This window comes from Ovis aries, chromosome 7 (genome assembly GCF_016772045.2).
Source record: "Ovis aries strain OAR_USU_Benz2616 breed Rambouillet chromosome 7, ARS-UI_Ramb_v3.0, whole genome shotgun sequence".
Classification (NCBI taxonomy): Eukaryota; Metazoa; Chordata; class Mammalia; order Artiodactyla; family Bovidae; genus Ovis; species Ovis aries.
This window is the reverse complement of record NC_056060.1, coordinates 34,798,062-34,817,770: the sequence shown is the minus strand read 5'-3', so window position 1 is coordinate 34,817,770 and position 19,709 is coordinate 34,798,062. Positions and strand designations below refer to the sequence as shown.

Sequence of the window (19,709 nt, the reverse complement as noted above, 5' to 3'; positions counted from 1 at the left end):
GTATAATTGTGGCGGGCAGGAAATAAATGCCTGTAGAACCTAATTACTCTTACTCTTTCAAAGCATTCATGAGAAAAAAGTTTTACCCTGATTATTTTGTGTAGAATTGCTAAATGATATTTTAATAGATTTTAATAGTGTATAAAATATAAACTATAATATTTAATAGTAATGGAAAGAAGTTGCTGGTAGTATTTATTTCAGCTAAATGGAATGATACAAGATGTTTTATTGGTTAGGGAACAAGTGATTTATATAAGAATTTTATTAAATTTCTTGTCAGTATATTGTACAGATTATGTATTTTGGAATTTGGATTATTTCCCCCATGTTTTTTATATTCTGCAAATTTAATCCATTTAAATTATTTGTGAATTTTTAAAAAGGAAACTAAAGAAAAGCAGTTTTTGTTGTACTTTGTACATTAGTACAAGGCTCCACATTGTTAACCAAAGAGGGGAGTATTCAGGTACTAAACTTCCACCTACTTCTGATATTGCATATGATTTCTTACTTAGTAAACAACAGATAATAAGGTAATACAGAAAGACCTAAGGTAAAGAACAGTCACAGTAATAGCAGATCCAACTAAGAGAAATGGGAGTTACTTAGTTGGCCCATTTAAGTATATAGTAAATTGTTGCTGCCTGTAAAATATTGGGGAATTAGGGAAGATATCTTAACAGTAAGGAATACTGGTTAAGCATAGCATATGTTAATGGGAACTTTTAGTATCTGTGTTATCTGGTACTGCTGCTGCTGCTAAGTCACTTCAGTCGTGTCCGCCTCTGTGTGACCCCATAGACGGCAGCCCACCAGGCTCCCCCGTCCCTGGGATTCTCCAGACAAGAACACTGGAGTGGGTTGCCATTTCCTTCTCCAACCTGGTACTGGAGAAATACAAAAAATACTTTAAGGGCACTGGAGAAATATAAAAGTACTTTAAGGGCAGTGGCTAGAAATTGAATCCTAATCTGAAGAGCAAAAGGGAAAGTGTAATAAGGATCTTCTGGAGTAATTCTGAGTGGCCTTGGAACCCAGCAGAATCTTGGTAAGGCTTTTGTGTTAGAGAGAATTTGCACCTTTATTTGGTGTGGATATGGCAAAGAGGGCTACTGCGTCTGATTACATATAGTTTGCAGTAATACCCTTTCTCTGCAGACTGTTAATACTGTTGCAAACTGATAAAGAATGAAACCAAGCAAAGAAGGACTGACTAGTTTTCTTTAAATGCAGAAGTTTTTAATTTTGATGAAGTCAATATTTTCTTTTGTAGTTAGTACTTCCTGTCTTTCGTAGTTACTACGCCCTAGCTATTAAATTTTTACCTACTCCAAAATTACAAGGATATGTTCTTATGTTTTCTTTTAGAAGCTTTATCGTTTTTATTTAAGTCTGATTTGTCTCTCACATCACTTTTGTGTATGATATGAAGTGTAGGTGTTTGAAGTTCAATCTCTCCTCCATATAGATCTCCAGTTGTTCCAGTACCATTTGTCAAAAAAAACCCTTCCTTTCCCTATTGAATTGTTTAGTGCCTTTGTCAAGAACAGTGTGACTGTGTAAGTATGGATCTCTTTCTGAACTCTCTTCTGTACTGTTGATTTGTCTATCCTCTGCCAATGCAGCACCATCTGATTACACTGATTTCAAGAGTTACTGAAAATTTCAGTGAACTCCCAACTTTAGCCATCTTTTCTAAACTTGTGTGGACTATTCTGCATCCTTTGTATTTCCATATAAAGCTTAGATTGAGCTTGTCAGTCTCCTCAAAAACTGGGATTTGATTGAGAAATCTGTAGATGAACTAGCCAATGTACATGAAGGATGTTATAGTAATACATATATCTGACAAAAGAATTATATCTGTGATATATCAAGGACTTATATAACTCAGTAATAAAAAGACTGAAATTTTCTGAAATGTGGTTGAAAAACTTTAACAGACATTTCACAAAGGAATTTACACAAATGGCCATTAAGCGTATGAAAATGTACTCAACTTTAATACAAAGTACTGACAAAGATGGAAAGCAACTAGAACTCTTATGCATTGTTGGGGGTGGGGAGTGTAAAATAGAACAATTTTGGAAAGTTGTTTGGTGGTTTCTTTTAAGGATAAACATATACCTACCTGGAGAAGGCAATGGCAGCCCACTCCAGTACTCTTGCCTGGAAAATCCCATGGACGGAGGAGCCTGGTAGGCTGTTGTCCATGGGGTCACAAAGAGTCAGACACTTACTGAGCGACTTCGCTTTCACTTTTCACTTTCATGCATTGGAGAAGGAAATGGCAACCCACTCCAGTGTTCTTGCCTGAGGAATCCCAGGAATGGTGGAGCCTGGTGGGCTGCCATCTGTGGGGTCTCACAGAGTCGGACACGACTGAAGCGACTTAGCAGCATATACCTACCTATAACCTAGCAGTTCTATTCCTCAGAATTTACCCAAAGAGAAATGAAAACCCAAATATCCATCAGCAAGTGAATAGATAAATTGTAATTATATTCATTCTTGTAATGGAGTCTGATTCAGTAACAAAAAGGAATGAACGGTATGTAGTAACATGGATGAATCTCAAAAACATACTCAAAACCTCAAAGAATTCAGATACAAAAGTATATATACAGTATTTGTTTAGTCAGTCAGTTGTGTCTGTCTCTTTGTGACCTTATGCAGTATAATTCCCTTTATATAATAAATTTCAGTCTTATAGTGGTTCAAGGATTGTTTGGATTCAAATCCACATTCCCTATTAAAGTGGTATGAACTTGAGCAAGTTACTTAACGTGTAAGCCTTTGGTTCCTTATCTGTAAGTGGGATAATAATAGTAATAATCTTTTTAAACAAAATTACCCAGTAGGTTCTCTGTGCTAGAGGTATTATACTACTGTTAGAATTTTGTAAGAACCCTCCATATGATATTTAAATTTGTATAGTGTTATAAATAATTTTTGCTCATTTTTAAACTTTTTTCCTGTGCAGAAATGGCACCTTGTAACATTTATTGAGATATAATTTCTGGTTGATAAAAGTCACCATTTAAAATGTATATAGTTTTAGTGTATTCATTGGTTTTAATATATTCACAGAGTTGGCAATAGTCACCTCAGTGTCAGAACCTTTTCATCAGCCCCCGAAGAAACCTGTTTATTATCAGTCACATTCCATTCACACTTGTTGTTTAGTCACTAGGTGGTATCTGACTCTTTTGAGACCCCATGGACTGTATCCCGGCAGGCTCCTCTATCCATGGAAAAAGCCAGGCAAGAATACTGGAGTGGGTTGCCATTTCTTTCTCCAGGGGATCTTCCTGAGCCAGGGATTGAACTTGTGTCTCTCGTGCCTCCTACTTTGGCTGGTGGATTCTTTACCACTGAGCCACCAGAGAAGCCCCTACTTAACCCTGTCCCAACTCCCTGTCCCACACAACCACTGATCATTTTTTGTTTCCTATGGAGCTGGTGTTCTGGATACCTCATAAGTTAATCAAACAATATAAGGGCTTTGTTGACTGGCTTGTTTACTTAGTATAATGTTAAAGTTCATGTGTTACAGTGTCTGTTAGTAATTATTCCAACTCTTTCTAATGCCAAATATTCCATTGTATGGATATACCACATTATATTTATCCATTCATCAGTTGATGGACATTATGTTGTTTCCACCTTTTGGCTGTTATGAATATTACTATGAAAATTTAAGTCTTAACTTTTTTTGCAGACATATATTTTCATTTCTCTTGGGTATACCTAGAAGTGGATTTGCTGGGACAAAGGTAAACATATGTTCAACTAAGTATCAGACATTTCCTAAATGGCTGCACCATTTTACATTCCCACTAGCAGTGTATGAAGGTTCTAGTTTCTGTATATCTTTGCCAACGCTTGTTACTGTCTGTCTTTTCTATTATAATCATCCTAGTGGGTTTTATTGTGGATTTGCTTTGTATTTTCCTGGTCTCTAATGATGTTGATGCATCTTTTCATGTACTTTTAGCCATTGAAATATCCCCTTGGGAGGAATATTTATTCACATCCTTTCCCCATTTTTAATTAATTAAAAAAACTGTTTTGGGGATTGCCAAACAGCGTGGGGGATCTTACTAGTTTCCTGACCAGGCATGGAACCTGCCTCCACTGCACTGGAAGTGCAGAGTCTTAACCACTGGATTGCCAGGAAAGTCCCCTTTGTCCATTTTTAATTTGAGTACCTTTTTATTACTGTGTTTTAAGAGCTTTGTAAAATATTCTGGATATCAATCAGTTCCTTATCGGATATATGATTTGCAAGTATTTTCTCCTATTAGTGAATTTTCAATTTCTTGAGAGTATCCTTTAAAGCACTAAAGATGATAAGTCCAGTTTATCTGTTTTCCTTTTGTTGCTGTTGCTCTTGGTATATTATCTAAGAAACTGTTACCTCATCCAAGCTCATGATTTTTTCCTCACATTTTCTTCTAAGAGTTTTATACTTTTAGCTCTTAAATTTAGGTTTATGATCTCTCTTGAGTTAATTTTTTGTGTGTAGTGCAAGGAAGAGTTCCAGCTTCATTCTTTCGTATGTTGCTGTACAGTTGTCATTGTGCCATTTGTTCAAAAGGCTGGTCTTTCCCCACTGGATTATCTTGACACCCTTGTTGGACATCAGTTGACTCTAAATGTAAGGGTTTATTTCTGGACTCTCAGTTGTTCCATTGATCAATGTTTCTCACTTTATGTCAGCACCATATATCTTAATAACTACTTCAGCTGTGTGGATAATTTTAAAATCAAAGTATGAATTCTCCAACTTTGTCATTTCAAAGATTGTTTTGGCTGTCCTAGGTCCCTTACATTTCCATATGAATTTTATTTTATTTTTTACTTAACTTTTTTTGCTGCACTGTGGCTTACAGGATCTTAGTTCCCTGACCAGCAATGAAACCTGGACAACAGCAGTGAAAGTGTTGAGTCCTAATCACTGGATCACCAGGGAATTCCCTGAATTTTAGAATCAGCTTGTCTATTTCTTCAAAAAAGGCAGCTTGGATTTTTGATGTGTATTGTTGAGATATTAAAAATGTTAAATCATCTGATCCATGAACTGTGGGATATTGTCATTTTTTTAGTTCTTTTAATTTCTTTCAACAGTGTCTTGCAGTTCTTTGGTTAAGTGTGTATTCTTTTTGATGGTAACGTAAGTGGAATTATTTTCTTAGTTTTTCTTTCAGATTGTTTGTTGCCAGTATATAAAAATATAATTGATTTTTGTATATTGATCTTGTATCCTACAAGATAACTGAACTTGCTTATTCGTTCTAATCATTTTTTAGAGCACTCCTTTGTGTTATCTACTCTTGTACAAGATCATGTCATCTGTAAATATAGTTTTACTTCTTTCTTTTCAGTCTGGGTGCTTGCCATCGCTCTCTCCCTCCCTTCCTTCCTTTTCCTAATTGCCCGAGCTAGAATTTTCAGTCCAGTCTTGAATAGAGGTTGTGAAAGCAGACGACCGTGTCTTGTTCCTGATCTTAAGGGGGAAGCGTTCTGTCTTTCACTATTAGGTATGGTGTTAGCTCTGTTTTGTGTCAGTGTCCTTTATCAGGTTGAGGGAGTCCCCCCCACCCTTTTTAAAAATTTTGTTTATTTTTTGGCAGCACTCCGTGGCCTGTGGGATTTTAGTTCTCCAGCCAGTAATGGAGCCTCTGCCCCCTGCAGTGGAAGCATGGAGTCTTAAACACGGCTGTCAGTAGTGAAGACTGTTCATAGTTTGTCAACTGTTTTATTTTGAAATAGTGTTGGATTTTGTCAAATCATTTTTCTGTTTCTGTTGAGATGATGAAGTGGGTTTTGTGCTTTAATGAGGTGTAACATTGATTTGCAGGTATGACACCAACTTTGCATTCCTAGGATAAGTTCTACTTTAGTAGTAGTGTCTAATTTGGAGAAGGCAGTGGCACCCCACTCCAGTACTCTTGCCTGGAGAATCCCATGGATTCAGGAGCCTGGTGGGCTGCAGTCCATGGGGTCGCTAGGAGTCAGACACGACTGAGCGACTTCGCTTTGACTTTTCACTTTCATGCAGTGGAGAAGGAAATGGCAACCCACTCCAGTGTTCTTGCCTGGAGAATCCCAGGAACGGGGGGATCCTGGTGGGCTGCCGTCTATGGGGTCGCACAGAGTCGGACACGACTGAAGCGACTTAGCAGCAGTAGCAGCAGCAGTAATTCTTTTTATATAATGTTGGATTCTGTGTATGATGCAGTTAACCCTTGAAAAACATGGGTTTGAACTGCATGCACTCACTTATATGTAGATTGTTTTTCAGTAACTGCATACTGCACCATCTGTAGCTGGTTTAATCCATAGATGCAGAACTGTGGATATGGAACCTTAGGTACAGAACAGCACGACATGAATTTTCAACTGCAAGGAGCGTCGGTGGCCCCAAATCCCCATGTTGTTCATGGGTCAGCTGTATTTTGTTGAGGATTTTGTATCTATATTAAAAGGGTAATTAGTCTTTGTAGTCTTTCCTTGGTACCTGTGGGGGATTGATTCCAGGATCCCCTGCAAATACCAGAATTTGTGGAAGTTAAGTCCCTTCTATAAAATGGTATAGTCAGCCCTCCATATCTGTGGGCTCTGTATCTGGGATATGAAGGGCTGACTTGTACTTTTCTTGTGATATCTTTGCCTGGCTTTAAAAATCAAGGTAATGCAGATGTCATAGAGTTTCCTTTCTGTTACCTGAAAGAGTTTGTGAAGGATTGATATTAATTCTGCTTTAAATGTTTGGAAAAATTCACTGGTGGAGCCATTTGGCCTGGGTTTTTGGAAGCATTAAATTTTAGGTGATTGTATTCATCACACTTTTCGTTTTTTATTCATTAACTCATACAGAAGGATCCATATCCTAAACTCTGCTGTTTCCTCATTCAGAGTTATCAGTTCAGTTCAGTCGCTCAATCGTGTCCGACACTTTGCGACCCCATGGACTGCAGCATGCCAGGCCTCCCTGTCCATCACCATCTCCCAGAGTTTAGTCAAACTCATGTCCAGCAAGTCGGTGATGCCATCCAACCTCTCATTCTCTGTCATCCCCTTCTCCTCCCACCTTCAATCTTTCCCAGCATCAGGGTCTTTTCAAATGAGTCAGTTCCTCACATCAGGTGGCCAAAGTATTGGAGTTTCATCTTAAACATCAGTCCTTCAGTGAATACTCAGGACTGATTTCCTTTAGGATGGACTGGTTGGATCTCCTTGCAGTCCAAGGGACTCTCAAGAGTCTTCTCCAGTACCACAGTTCAAAAGCATCAATTCTTTGGCGCTCAGCTTTCTTCACAGTCCAACTCTCACATCCATACATGACTACTGGAAAAACCATAGCCTTGACTAGATGGACCTTTGTCAGCAAAGTAATGTTTCTGCTTTTGAATATGCTGTCTAGGTTGGTCATAACTTTCCTTCCAAGGAGTAAGCATCTTTTAATTTCATGGCTACAGTCACCATCTGCAGTGATTTTGGAGCCCAGAAAAATAAAGTCTGCCACTGTTTCCACTGTTTCCCCATCTATTTGCCATGAAATGAGGGAACTGGATGCCATGTTCTTAGTTTTCTGAATGTTGAGCTTTAAGCCAACTTTTTCATTCTCCTCTTTGACTTTCATCAAGAGGCTCTTTGGTTCTTCACTTTATGCCATAAGGGTGATATCATCTGCATATCTGAGGTTATTAATATTTTTCCTGGCAATCTTAATTCCAGCTTGTGCTTCATCCAGCCCAGCATTTCTCATGATGTACTCGGCATATAAGTTAAATAAGCAGGGTGACAATATACAGCCTTGACGTACTCCTTTTCCTATTTGGAACCAGTCTGTTGCTCCATGTCCAGTTCTAACTGTTGCTCCTGACCTGCATACAGATTTCCCAAGAGGCAGGTCAAGTGGTCTGGTATTCCCATCTCTTTCAGAATTTTCCAGTTTGTGGTGATCCACACAGTCAAAGGCTTTGGCATAGTCAATAAAGCAGAAATAGATGTTTTTCTGGAACTCTCTTGCTTTTTCCATGATCCAGCAGATGTTGACAATTTGATCTCTGGTTCCTCTGCCTTTTCTAAAACCAGCTTGAACATCTGGAAGTTCACGGTTTGCATATTGCTGAAGCCTGGCTTGGAGAATTTTGAGCATTACTGTACTAGCGTATGAGATGAGTGCAATTGTGTGGTAGTTTGAGCATTCTTTGGCATTGCCTTTCTTTGGGATTAGAACGAAAACTGACCTTTTCCAGCCTGTGACCACTGCTCAGTTTTCCAAATTTGCTGACATATTGAGTGCAGCACTTTCACAGCATCATCTTTTAGGATTTGAAATTGCTCAACTGGAAGTCCATCCCCTCCACTAGCTTTGTTCATAGTGATGCTTTCTAAGGCCCACTTGACTACACATTCCAGGATGTCTGGCTCTAGGTGAGTGATCACACCATTGTGATCATCTGGGTCATGAAGATCTTTTTTGTGCATTTCTTCTGTGTATTCTTAATATCTTCTGTGTATTATTAATATCTTCTTAATATCTTCTGCTTCTGTTAGGTCCATACAATTTCTGTCCTTTATTGAACCCATCTTTTCATGAAATGTTCCCTTGGTATCTCTAATTTTCTTGAAGAGATCTCTAGTCTTTCCCATTCTATTATTTTCCTCTATTTCTTTGCACTGATCGCCGAGGAAGGCTTTCTTATCTCTTCTTGCTGTTCTTTGGAACTCTGCATTCAAATGGGTATATCTTTCCTTTTCCCCTTTGCTTTTCACTTCTCTTCTTTTCACAGCTCTTTGTGAGGCCTCCTCAGAGAGCAATTTTGTTTTTTTGCATTTTTTTTTCCTTGGGGATGGTCTTGATCTCTGTCTCCTGTACAGTGTCACGAACCTCCGTCCATAGTTCATCAGCCACTCTGTCTATCAGATCTAGTCTCTTAAATCTATTTGTCACTTCCACTGTATAATCATAAGGGGTTTGATTTAGGTCATACCTGAGTGGTCTAGTGGTTTTCCCTACTTTCTTCAATTTAAGTCTGAATTTGGCAATAAGGAGTTCAGGATCTGAGCCACAGTCAGCTCCCAGGTCTTGTTTTTGCTGACTGTATAGAGCTGCTCCATCTTTGGCTGCAAAGAAGATAATCTATCTGATTTCAGTGTTAACCATCTGGTGATGTCCACGTATAGAGTCTTCTCTTGTGTTGTTGTAATTCAGAGTTATAGATATTTGTAAATCATCCAGATTCGTTGTTTAGCATTTAACATAGTCTGACACTCATAAGTTCAGGAAGTTTTTTCCCTGAATTTCCATTGCACTGTATCTGTACATTTCTTAAAAAAGTTCCCATGTGTGCTTTTTATTCTCTTTTTATTCATTAAATTCTCTCAAGGAAATATCTTTTTCTACACTGAGTTCAGCAGTTGAATAGCTGAATGAGTGAAATGTGACTTTAATATTCATGTGCAAATAACATCTCCATTCTTTTTTGGTCTATTTCTATCTTTAAAAATATTACAAAGTTTTTTATTTGGCCTGATCCTGCTTGTTTGTGCCATAGCCCTGCAGATTATTAATGTAGCCTGTGGCTCTGAACTCAGTAAATCACATTCAGTCATAATAGGTTTGGGTTACAGATTGCCTGAGTTATGGAGGAGTGCAGGTGGGAAATCCAGTTGTTCTGTTACCTTAATATTTGACCTTTTAGGGCTTTAGCCTATAACCTGCTATAGACTGTCTTCAGTCCTTAAAATGCTTTAAAGCTATAGTTTTCACAAGAGCTGTACTTTAATTCAGCCTCTTCTGTACTAATATAGATAAATTTAGGAATTATTTCTTTTTAAAAATTTATTTTTAACTGGAGGAGGATTGCTTTATAGTATTGTGTTGGTTTCTGCCATATATCAACATGAATCAGCCATAGGTATATGTATTTTCCTCTCCCTCTTGAACCTCCCTCCCACCAGGAATTACTTCTGAAAGGCAGTTATGATTGAACTATCTTTAGATATCTGACTAAGTCAGTGATTCTCATTCTGGTCTTCTCTTAAATATTTTGATGAGTGATTTTGCCATAAAATGGTCAAATAAATTGACAGTTCCTCTTGAAAAGAGACTAAGCACATTAGCATATTGGAAATGTGAAGAATCTTAAGTCTGACTTTAATGCATTAATATTTTTAATGAAAGTGAAAGTCGCTCATTCGTGTCCGACTCTTTGCCACCCCATGGACTACACAAGCCATGGAATTCTCCAGGCCAGAATGCTGGAGTGGGCATCCGTTCCCTTCTCCACGGGATATTCCCAACCCAGTGATTGTACCCAGGTCTTCCATGTTGTAGGTGGATTCTTTACCAGCTGAGCCACCAGGGAAAACCCAGGAATGCTGGAGTGAGTTGCCTATCCCTTCTCCAGCAGATCTTCCTGACCCAGGAATCGAACCGGGGTCTTCTTCATTGCAGGCGGATTCTTTACCAGCTGAGCTACCAGGGAAACCTGATATTTTTAATATCCATGGTCATTTATTAATTTCGAGCTAGGACTTAGAGAAGTAAACTTTGGGAAATGGTTCTCTAAATGACTGGTGTGAAACTTACTTGGGGCAATATTTATAAAGAGAAATCGGGGGAATTATGGAAAATGTAAATGTTTAGATTTTTTGACAAATACTTAATAGCCAGAATTGTAGTATTTTATGAGGTGGTTGTGATATAGCATGTTATTACCATTGCTGTTAAGAAATAAAGATTAGCACTCACCTCTTTCCCTTAAAAAAAACAAAATTAAAATTAAGCTAAAAACTGTTTCTTGGATTAGGCTACCATTGAACAGAGCCTGTTAGCTCACCCCTATTCAGAAGTAGGGTGGCTTTCCCTGTTAGGTCTTTCATTTGGGGGAGGATGGAAATTCTCAGCTAAGAATTGGCAGTTGGTGCAGGTATCCTTCAGCTTCTTGAATAGAAGTAACGCCTTGATCTCTTCTATCCCCATATTTATCTAAACTTGCCTGGGAGACAACTTTATGGAGGATTCCCTGAAAGATACTCATTCAGTTCATGCATTCTTCTGTTGTTCAATGGATAATAAATGATTGAATCCATTCTCCTTGTTTCTGTTACCTGACTTTTGTTATCTTTGATTTGTCTTATTTAAATTTTATCTGCAGGTCTTGTGTCCAGGATGGACATGGAGGCCTATGGTCATTGACTACAGATTGTCTTTATATAGAAAGTAACATTAGAACTAGAGTTTTGTAGCCTTGACATTTAAGACTATGTTTTGAAAAGCAAATTAATATGGTCATTTTTAAATATCAGAACCAAATAGATTCGTTAGATAGGGATTCTTTGCCCAAATATTTTAGTAAGTTTATTTAGTAAGGGAGCTAAGGCATGCATGTATATGTACAGTTAGTCAACTGTAAGATCATGTAAGTGCCATCCTTTCTGTAAATAACCATATAGATGTTCAAAGAAGAGGAAAGTTTTAGCTAAGAATAATCTGAAAGTGTTTCCTGGAACAGGTTATATCATTTTGTCTTTGAGAGATTTCATCTCAGCTTGGTGAGACTTATTACAGAGATGTTATTTATAGGATAAGGGCAAGGCAGTATCCATAAAGGCATAGCAGTGATTAGAGAATGCAAAGCAGTCAGCGTAGGACCATACATGAACATAGGTAGGTAAGTCTGATGTATGTGGGTTTGATTTGAAGGCAGATACTTTACCATGGATATCAAGCTTTATTTGAGAACTAAAGGGTGATCACAGTCCAAGTTGCAGGGTAATCAGGATTAAAGAGCCAGAGTTCAGGGTATGGACCAGGTCACTCAGTGGTGAATTGCTCTGACATTGTGTATTAATAGTTCTTTCATCCTTTGAAATTGCAGTGAGAGCCTGTGGTTAGATGAATCTTAAAAGGTGCTCTTCACATGAAGATGGGGATGGATCTAACAGGAAGTTTAGAAGCATTTTCAGGCTGTTCTTAATTTGTGCATGCTACTGAATTTTCTACTTAACAGTGATTAAAATGGTAAATTTTATGTGTATTTTATGACAGAATCTAATCAAGCACTTTAAAAATATTAATTGACTCTCCAGATATCATAAAACTTCTTGTGGAGAACTTCATACACCTCCTCCTTGAGTCGTGTGGAAATAAGAGAGTGCTGTTTCATGTTTGCCATTTCGGCTGTCAGTGGTGATACGCTACAAAGGCGATTCTGGGAGATCAGACGATAGGACTGGGGTGTCCCAAGGGGCACACTGAGCATTGTAAGACTGTACAAATAACTGATCTTTCCTGGACATAACTGGTTTTGAGTTCATGTTTAGTATGCAGCCTAGATACTAAGGAATTATTTAAGAAATAGTTCCTTTTGAATCACCTAGCGTTTTCTTTGTAGTCATACCTTCACAGTCCCTTAATTAAGATCATTTTCTATTACCAGGCAAATTAAGTAAAGCATAATATCAATTATTTTGTAATAAAACCTTAGGAGGGAGCCAAGCAGCAATTTTTTCTTTTTATATGGAACGATAGATGATTAATCATATTGTGTTAGTTTCAGGTGTACAGAAAAATGGTTCCGTAACAGTAAATCCTTTTTATTTTAATACAGTGATGTGTATCTCTTACTCAGTTCAGTCACTCAGTCGTGTCCGACTCTGCAACCTCAGGAATCGCAGCATGCCAGGCCTCCCTGTCCATCACCATCTCCCGGAGTTCACTCAGACTCACATCCATCGAGTCAGTGATGCCATCCAGCCATCTCATCCTCTGTCTTCCCCTTTTCCTCCTGCCCCCCATCCCTCCCAGCATCAGAGTCTTTTCCAATGAGTCAGCTCTCCCTCTTTCCCCTTTGGTAACCATAAGTTTGTTTTCTCTGTCTGTGAGTCTCTTTCTGTTTTGTAAATAAGTTCATTTGTATGATTTTTTAAATTCCATGTATGTGATGTCATAATGATACTTGTCCTTCTCTGTTTGTCTTCACTTGGTGATACTCTCTAGGTCCATCCATGTTGCTGCAAGATATATACCACATCTTCTTTATCCATTCATCTGTTGCTTCCATGTCTTGGCTGTTACGAATAGTGCTATGAACATTGGAGTGCATTTATCTTTTTGAATTAGAATTTTCATCTCTTTTGGGTGTATACCCAACAGTGGCATTGCTGGGTCATACGGTAACTGCATGTTGTTTTTCACAGCAGATAAATCAGTTGACATTCCCACCAGCAGAGTGGAAGTATTCCCTTTCCTCCATACCCTTTTCAGCATTTATTACTTGTAGACTTTTTGATAGTGACCATTCTGATGGGTGTGAGGTGGTACCTCATTGTAGTTTTGATTTGCATTTCCCTGATAGTTAGCATTGTTGAGCATATTTTCACATGCCTGTTGGCCATCTATGTCTTCTTTGGAAAAATGACTGTCTAGGTATTCCAAGTAGCAGCTTGATGTGCTTTAATTTGTATGTATATTAAATGTGTTATATTATTATCTAAGATACTTCTGTTTTATTTTTTTAAATAGGTGGTGTTTTTTTTAATGGTTACTTTTATTTATTTGGCTGCACTGGATCTTAGTCACAGCACGTAGGATCTAGTTCCCTGATCTGGGTTTGAACCTGGACCCTCTGCACTGGGAATGCAGAGTCTTAGCCATTGGACAACCAAGGAAATCCCTTGCTTTATTTCATTTATTCGTTTGTTTTTATTTTTGGTTGCACTGTGTCTTTATTACTACACACTGGCTTTCTCTAATTGTGGAGAGAGGGTGCTACTCTTTGTTGCAGTGCACAGGCTTCTCATTGCAGTGGCTTCTCTTTTGTTGTAGAACGCGGGCTCTAGCACCTGGGCTTCAGTAGTTGCAGCGTGTTGGCTCAATAGTTGTGGCCCATGGACTTAGTTGCTCTGCAGCATATAGAATCTTCCCCAGGCCAGGGATGAAACGCGTGTCCTCTGGCATTGCAGGTGAATTCTTACTGACTGTACCGCCAGGGAAGTCTTTTGCTTATAAACACCAAGTTTCTATGAAATTATCTGGAATGGGTACATGTTAGGCCTCATTTGAAAAGTAGAATGTATTGAAGTTTTTATTAAAAAAAAAAAACTTTCATTTAAAAGTTTTTATAAAGATTTTGAGGAAAAGTATTTTAGGTATTTTTGACATTGCTTACTTTGTTACCAAGGCTAATATTTTATATACCGTGAAATTCACCTTAAGTTACAATTCAATGATTTTTAGCAAAATTACAGAATTGTGCAACCATCACTATAGTGTTGGTTTAAAACATTTCCAACGCGCCTGAAAAAAAGATTTCTAGTATCCATTTGTAGTCGCTCCTCCTTTCAGTTCAATTCAGTCGCTCAGTCGTGTCCGACTCTTTGCGACCTCATGAATCACGGCACGCCAGGCCTCCCTGTCCATCACCATCTCCTGGAGTTCCCTCAAACTCACGTCCATCGAGTCGATGATGCCATCCAGCCATCTCATCCTCTGTCGTCCCCTTCTCTTCCTGCCCCCAATCCCTCCCAGCATCAGAGTCTTTTCCAGTGAGTCAACTCTTCACATGAGGTGGTCCAAGTACTGGAGTTTCAGCTTTAGCATCATTCCTTCCAAAGAAATCCCAGGGCTGATCTCCTTCAAAATGGACTGGTTGTTTCTCCTTGCAGTCCAAGGGACTCTCAAGAGTTTTCTCCAACATCACAGTTCAAAAGCATCAATTCTTCAGCGCTCAGCCTTGTTCACAGTCCAATTCTCACATCCATACATGACTACTGGAAAAGCCATAGCCTTGATTAGACGGACCTTTGTTGGCAAAGTAATGTCTCTGCTTTTGAATATGCTGTCTAGGTTGGTCATAACTTTTCTTCCAAGGAGTAAGCGTCTTTAAATTTCACTGTCCTTTACCTTGTGTATCTATAGATTTCTTTTTCTGGGTATTTTATATAAATGGAATCTTACAGTATGTGGTCTTTGGTATTTCCCTTCTTCTTTGTAACAAAATTTTGAGGCTCGTTCATGTTATTGCATATATGAATTGTTTATTCCTTTTTATTGCTGATTAGTATTCCATTGTCCAGGCCACATTTTGTTTATCCATTCACTATCTGATAGACATTTAGATTATTTCAGTTTTTGACTATTATAAATAATATTGCTGTGAACATTCACATAAAAGGCTTTGAATGGTAGATGTGTGTTTTTATTTCTTTTGAATAGATAACAAAGAGTGGAAGTGCTAGATCACACGGTAGCTCTGTATTCGAATTTTCAAGCAACTGCCTAACTTTTCAGTAGTGGCTATAATATTTTACATTTTCACCAGCAATGTATGAGGGTTTCAGTTTCTCCACATCTTCCCTAGCAGTTATTATCTTTTTACCAGGACCATTCTAGTGGGTGTAAATGGTATCCTTCTGTAATTTTAATTTGCAGTTTTTGATGTTGAGCATCTCCATGTTCTATTAATCATTTGTATATCTTCTTTGGTAAAATATCTGTTCAAAGTCTTTTGCATATTTTTTACTTGACTTATCTTATTTAGTTGCCAGAGTTCTTTCAGTTCAGTTCAGTCGCTCAGTCGTGTCCGACTCTTTGCGATCCCATGAATTGCAGCACGCCAGGCCTCCCTGTCCATCACCAACTCCCAGAGTTCACTCACACTCACGTCCATCAAGTTGGTGATGCCATCCAGCCATCTGATCCTCTGTCGTCCCCTTCTCCTCCTGCCCCCAATCCCTCCCAGCATCAGGGTCTTTTCCAGTGAGTCAACTCTTTGCATGAGGTGGCCAAAGTATTGAAGTTTCAGCTTCAGCATTAGACCTTCCAATGAACACCCAGGACTGATCTCCTTTAGGATGGACTGGTTGTATCTCCTTGCAGTCCAAGGGACTCTCAAGAGTCTTCTCAGCACTCAGCTTTCTTCACAGTCCAACTGTCACATCCATACATGACCACTGGAAAAACCATAGCCTTGACTAGACAGACCTTTGTTGGCAAAGTATCGAAATTATGAGGGTTTTTTTTCTTGTAGAATGAAGTTTTATAGTTTGAGGTTTTACACCTGGATCTCTGAACCATATTGAATTTTTTTTGCATGGTATGAGGTAAATGGTTTAAATTCAGTTTTTTGTATGTGTTATACATTCAGTTGTCCAGCACAATTTGTTGAAAAGACTACCTTTCCCTCATTGAAATTGCCTTGGCGCCTTTATTGAAAATGAATTGCCATAAATATGAGGTTTATTTCTGGATTTTTCAGATCTATTTCATTGGTCTGTGTGGTTATCCTCATACCAGTATCACACTGTCCTAATGACTGTAGGTTTCTTATAAATATGTTTAAAATCAGACAGTATAAATCATTCAGTCCTGTTCTTTTTCAGAATTATTTTGACTATTCTAGGTTCTTTGAGTTTGCATATAAATTTAAGAATCAGCTTGTCAATTTCTGGGTGGGGCCGGGGGGCGGGGAGGAGGAGAAAAGCCTGCTGAGATTTTTATAGGGATTATGTTGAATCTGTAGCACAATCAGGGGAGAATTTTTAACATTCTTTTAAGAAAAAATTAAGGGAGTACAAGAGAAAGATTATATTAGGAAAAATTTTAAATCTATAACAAAAATAAAAAGGCCCCTTCTCTGGTGGCTAAGTGGTAAGAAATTTGCCTGCAATTCAGGAAACCTGAGTTTGATATCTGGGTTGGGAAGATCTCCTGGAGAAGGGAATGGTAACCCATTCCAGTGTTCTTGCCTGGAGAATCCCATTGACAGAGGAGCCTGGCAGGCTACAGTCCATGGGTCACAAAGATTCCAATATGACTGAGTGACTAATGCTTCATAATAAAAAGAGAAGACAACTCAATATAAAGATACTTTTGTTTCCTTTAAAGATTATACCTGAATTTATTGGATTATCAACTTTACAAAATAATTTACTGTTAATATTTGTTGAGTACTCACTGTGTGTCAGATGGTAGGCTAATTGCTCTGTATTGTCCCATTATTTAATCCTGGCTCAACCCCATAACTCTTTAAAGAGACCCAGTTATGAGGTAGAAGATGTTACATGAAAGAGAGTTGGGGGAAAGTTGTCATGTCGATTCTCTGGTGAAGATGTCCTGACTCTAACATTCTCCTTAACAACATAAGGTAGCAAAGAAAATGCTCAGGTTTCTCACTCTCACTTTTATTCTGTTTGCTCCAGTTTTAAAAATCATTTCTAAATCTTTATATTTAATGGCATATTTATAAGAGAGTGTATAGTAAAATACTTTGCCAGTGTATCTAATCCTTTGTAAGTGGATTACAGTTACTATCTCACACATATGTATGAATGTAAATACAAAATGAAACAGGAAGTAGCTGTTTGGAAGGGTGATGCTGAGAACAAGTGCTCCTCAATGAGATGTACAACAGTGAATTTATGGTACAGATTTGGATAGTTGTGAGTAGTTATTAAAAGTATCATGAATTTTCATAATGATAGATGACAGTATTTCTATATTTTGATTTTTTTTCATCCTTTTAACTTCTGCCTTTGCATTAGGAGGCAGTGCCTTATCATCTGTAGACTTATATTTTGATTTCTTTTCACATTGATAGCAAGCAGGCAAAATAAAGGGAGAGGGAATAGCATTTCATCTTTGTACTGCTTATCTCCATTCTGCAGCTGTGCAGTCGGAAACCCTTGTGCATGAAGACAGATTTGTTCTATGGCCTCGGAGTTGGGTGCCGGGGACGATGGCGGCTGCACTGAGCTGGCAAAGCCCCTCTACCTTCAATACCTGGAGAGGGCCCTCCGATTGGACCATTTCCTGCGACAAACATCAGCCATCTTCAACAGGAATATTTCTAGGTATGGTATTCCATCTTCCCAATGTAATGTTTTACCACAGTTCTGATTCCCATTATTCCTGTAGATTTTAGGGTTAAAATATCTTACTGGTTTTAGATTTTTTTTTTTCTCTTCTCTCTTTCAAATAAAATACAGTCAATTTAACCAAAGGATCAGTTTCTTCTGTAAAGTGTTTAGTCTACTAATCATAAATTATAATATTTTTCTGGGTCAGTTTTTATTGTGGATTCATCATTCTTTAATTTGTAGTGATGAAAGTGAAGATGGACTGGATGACAGTAATCCTCTATTGCCTCAGTCTGGAGATCCCTTGATACAAGTTAAGGAAGAACCTCCAAATTCATTGCTTGGTGAGACTTCTGGAGCAAGCACTTCTGAAATGTTAAACACATACTCATTGAATGGAGTTCTACAGTCAGGTTAGTGTGGTATTAGATCCCTTTTTGAACTATCAGTTTTCTTGGGTCAGTTGTCCTTTCTTTTTTTTTTATTCTTTGTATTTCTTTACACAGAATCAAAATTTGACAAAGGGAATTTATATAACTTCTCTAAGTTGAAGAAAAGCAGAAAGTGGCTAAAGGTAAGAGATAAGGTAGAACATTTATAATTTAAATAACCCACTAAAATTACAAATAGAAAAGTAACTGATTAATTTTGGTACACTGGCAGAGATTTTCCTAGACAGGAGTCTTTTATTCTGGGTGGTGTTTTAAGAGATTATAGAGAAAAATCTAGAGGACTCAGCAAAGTTCATTTTAACAAAGTTTTTAAGAATAAAGCCCTATGCTAAGCAAGGGAGTACAGGAATATATCAGATAAGATCCTTGCCTTTACTGGCTTATAAGGACAGTTTATTTTTTATTTGTATCTGAGTAGTTCATTCATTCTAGCAGATGTTGATTGAGGCATCCTGCCTTGGGCAACATTGTTGTACATAGATACATAGAGTTCCCACCCTGAGTAGCTTACATTCTAATGGAGGGAGTAAGCCTGTACATAAGTAAATAAATAGTTTCTTTAAAAGGTAACATTTTAGCTGAATGATCAGAGAGAACTCTAAAGGTTTAAGATAAAAGCATTTCAGTAAGAAGGAAAAATGGCAGAAGTCCTGAGGGCCGAAGCAACTTGGTATGTTTGGGGAAGTAATGAAGGCTGATACAGCTGGAGTACAGTAAGAGGATAGTAGAAGCTGAGGTTGGCTTATCATGTTGGGCCTTGTACACTGTGTTGAATTTGTATTTTAACTCTTGTTACAGTGGTAAGCAGTTGGAGTATTTGTAAGCAAGGAAGTGACAATCTCATTTACACTCTTACAAGATTACTGTCATTAGCTCAATTCAATTAAGGATAGCCTTTCTTCTAATGAAACTAATTATTTCTCTGTTTTATACTTTTATTGTGAAGAGTTCAGTGTGGTTTAAAGTTATCCTTTCATTTTTATCACCAGGGCATTTAAAAGACTCAGTAAAGTCCTGATTTGCTTCATGTGAGTGAGGTTTTAAACTGTTGGGAGTGCAGTAACCTCTATGCTTCGCCATCATATTTTTAAAAATCAAGATGTAATTCACATGCCATTAAATATTCCCTTTTAAAATTTATAATTTAATAATTTTGAGTACATTCATAAAGTTATTGCAGCCATCACCACTGTCTAATTCAAGAGCATTTTCATCACTCCAGAAAGAAATTCTACTCATTAGCAGTTACTCATTCTCTAGTTTCCCCAGCCCTTCACAACCATTAACCTGTTTTCTGTCTCTGTGGATTTGCCTGTTCTAGACATTTCATATAAATGGAAACATTAAATGTGGCCTTTTTTGTCTGGCTTCTTTTAC

General features: G+C 37.9%; 1 protein-coding gene across 2 annotated transcripts in view; it reads left to right on the top strand.

The window, feature by feature from the left end:
- INO80 (INO80 complex ATPase subunit) overlaps positions 1-19,709 on the top strand; it is a 121,084-nt gene that overhangs the window by 10,364 nt on the left and 91,011 nt on the right. For both annotated transcript variants that reach the window (XM_042252297.1, XM_004010458.5), the window contains exons 2-4: positions 17,689-17,874; positions 18,124-18,293; positions 18,387-18,454. In XM_042252297.1, coding sequence (XP_042108231.1) covers positions 17,732-17,874; positions 18,124-18,293; positions 18,387-18,454 — 381 coding nt within the window. In that variant the 5' untranslated portion in view covers positions 17,689-17,731. The remainder of the gene's footprint in view (positions 1-17,688; positions 17,875-18,123; positions 18,294-18,386; positions 18,455-19,709) is intronic.